General features: G+C 44.4%; 1 protein-coding gene across 1 annotated transcript in view; it reads right to left on the reverse strand.

Moving 5' to 3' along the window:
• Positions 1 to 2,455, reverse strand: part of GRIP1 (glutamate receptor interacting protein 1) — a 270,568-nt gene extending 268,113 nt beyond the window's left edge. Inside the window, exon 1 of the mRNA XM_012810579.1 lies at positions 2,179 to 2,455. Within this exon, the coding sequence (XP_012666033.1) occupies positions 2,179 to 2,233 (55 nt within the window). The 5' untranslated portion in view covers positions 2,234 to 2,455. The remainder of the gene's footprint in view (positions 1 to 2,178) is intronic.
• Between the last annotated feature and the right edge of the window lie 206 nt (positions 2,456 to 2,661).

The following is a 2,661-nucleotide window of genomic DNA, read 5'->3' on the forward strand; positions in this document are numbered from 1 at the left end:
TGAGGACCTGCTGGGCACTGGGACACCCCCAGGGCCAAGGACCGACTGGACCAAGAAACATGGTGTTGGGGCTGGAAGTGGGTAGGGAGATGGCATAGGAAGGAAAGAAACTTCCCCCAAGTCTATGTCCACCTCCACCCCAAATACCAAGAAAGGGGCCCTTGATGTTATAATTAGGTATGTTTGGATATACTATCACAACTTAGGGAAACAGCCCTACAGACAGGGGATAAGCTGGAGCTCGGGGGATCTACCTCCAAGTAACAGGCAGCCCTGGGGACGTGCAGGTTTGACAGCGGAAGTGTGTGGTGGGCCGGGCCGCCTCTCAACGGTGCCTTATCCATGACATCTGAACTAAGGCACGTTCTGGCCAACGCCTGAGAATCCAAAGAAAAGCCCAATTACAGTCAACTGATTCCACATGGAGATTTTATTCCAATCACCAATTGGCTGTCTTAAGCTAAATACCAAATTGAAAGAGGAAATATAAAGATTTTTTGGGGGGGAGGGGGAAATGTGAGGTAGCAAATACAAAGAAAGTACCTATACTTTCCCCAAATGTCTAGAATTTTAGTAACTGTCTTAGTAAACACGTATATCTTCCATAACACTCAGAAAACTGAAAAATGTTTAAAATATTTGTAAGAACTAAAAATGCCTTGGGTTCACTTTATGCCTAGTATTCAACCCTTAGAAATGGATTTCTGATAGACCTGGATAGAAGGTTTGATTGTTTCATAATTAATGTAAGAAAAGCATCAGCTTCTCAACAGCAAGATAAGCAAATGCTAAAATCAGCCAAGAAAATAACTTTTTAGAATAAGGGCCCTGTCTTTAAAAAAGTCGTAGCCAAAGCCATGTTAAGTGATAGTCTCTTAGGAGTGATTTATGAACAGAAATTGTACATTTGCACGAATTGTACAGGATAAAGTCAAAACAGAGTTTACAACCTCATGCTACCAGCCTGATTTAAAATGGATAATCTTTCCTATATTTTCCCCAAAGCGCCTTTGAAAGGGCTCACTCTGCTATCCAAACAACTTGCAAATGCACTCGGTCAGCCAGGCCACAGTATTTATTCCCTTTCCTGTTATTGACTCCACATCTATTTCTCACTATTTGCTCTGTGCTCATTCTTCTGCCAAATAAAATATTAATTGCATTTTTAGCTGCACTGCTGGTGATCTAAGAACTCTGATATGTCAAGCTAACCTGATAGAAATAGCATCCATTAACATATTTATAGGTTCAGAGCTTCTAGAACATAATTATATCCATTAATTACTTGGCAGTACTCTATATTATAGGTGGAAAAAGGCATTTGCAGCTACAATAGTTTTACTCAGAGTGAAGTTTTTTTGTAACAATAAATTTCCCCTAAAGAGTCTATCTGAAGGGGAGAAGGCAAGAGGGCCACATATCTTGAAGGATATAGGGAGGATTTTTAATGCAACATTCACTGATTTGCAACAGAACACACATACAGTGAATGAGGCATCACAGCCAGAGTGATTTCAAAGAAAAGCATACTTTAAATATTACAGAGAGATTTAATTAATATTTTAGAGTTCTAAGAGAGACCATCTCAAGCCAATAATTTCTAATGATAGATACAGAGCAATCATTCTTCCTTTCAAATAAACTTCAGGTACTAGACAGGACCACAGCATCCTGAATTACCTACTTTTTTGAACATGCAATTCTAACATGTAAAAGAAATTAAAGCTGTCCTGGGAAAAAGCTCTTGAGATGTTGGAAATTAGCAGAACAAGCAGTTATTCTGTGGTCACCAGTGGTGTGAGCCCTGGGGCTGTCTCTATGGTCAGCAGGAGATGGACAGGAGTGTGCCCTGACTCCTCGGGACCAGTTAATCAAGTGCAAAATGACAGATTCCCAGAACAACTTCAGCCCCAGACCCAAACACATTCTCTGCTTTTAGCAAAGGATGAAGTCATTAAAAAAAAAAAAAAAAATCACACAAGCAGTTTCAAGGTTTCAGCATGAACACAGCCTGGGTGTAGGGGAGCGGCAGACTGGCTCTATCTGCACAGGCACCCACAGGCATTTCACCAGGTGCTCTGCTGCCTGACAGTAAATTACAAAGCAGTCATATTCGAGACTGTGTTTACAGGGCACTGCGACAGACTCGCGGAGTGAATGACAAGGAAAGCACCATACCTTTGGTGAGTCGCCTCAGAATCTGACAGCGGCATTTGAAGGAGACGGCTATCATTCTCGCTCACCACGGCTGTGGCCCGGCGTGCTCAGGGCTCTGCTCTGGTGGCCACCGAGGCAGCGGTGAATTCCTCGCACACATCCAGGAGGAGGTAGTCCCAGCGGGGAGTGACAGAGCTTAATTCCTCTTGGCTGATGCAGGGGTCCGCGACATGTCATCTGGCAGAGCTGGCCACTCACCACTACTACCGCCCTGCCTACCTCCTCCCGCCTCAATCACAATGGCTAGAAAGTGATCCCGTCTCGATAGCAACAAAGCCACATTGTGCAAGGCAGGGACGGGCGGGGAGAGCAGCCATTCTACAGCTCTGACGCTGGGCGCAGAGCGGCTCCTCTGTTTCAGGCAGAGGGTTGTGCTCTCCAGTCTGTACCCACCCACCCCCACCCACCCCCAGGTCAAGTCTGTGTCCTTTGAACACTTACTTA

This window comes from Otolemur garnettii, unplaced genomic scaffold, assembly GCF_000181295.1.
Source record: "Otolemur garnettii isolate 467f Iridium unplaced genomic scaffold, OtoGar3 scaffold00138, whole genome shotgun sequence".
In the NCBI taxonomy this organism is placed as follows: domain Eukaryota; kingdom Metazoa; phylum Chordata; class Mammalia; order Primates; family Galagidae; genus Otolemur; species Otolemur garnettii.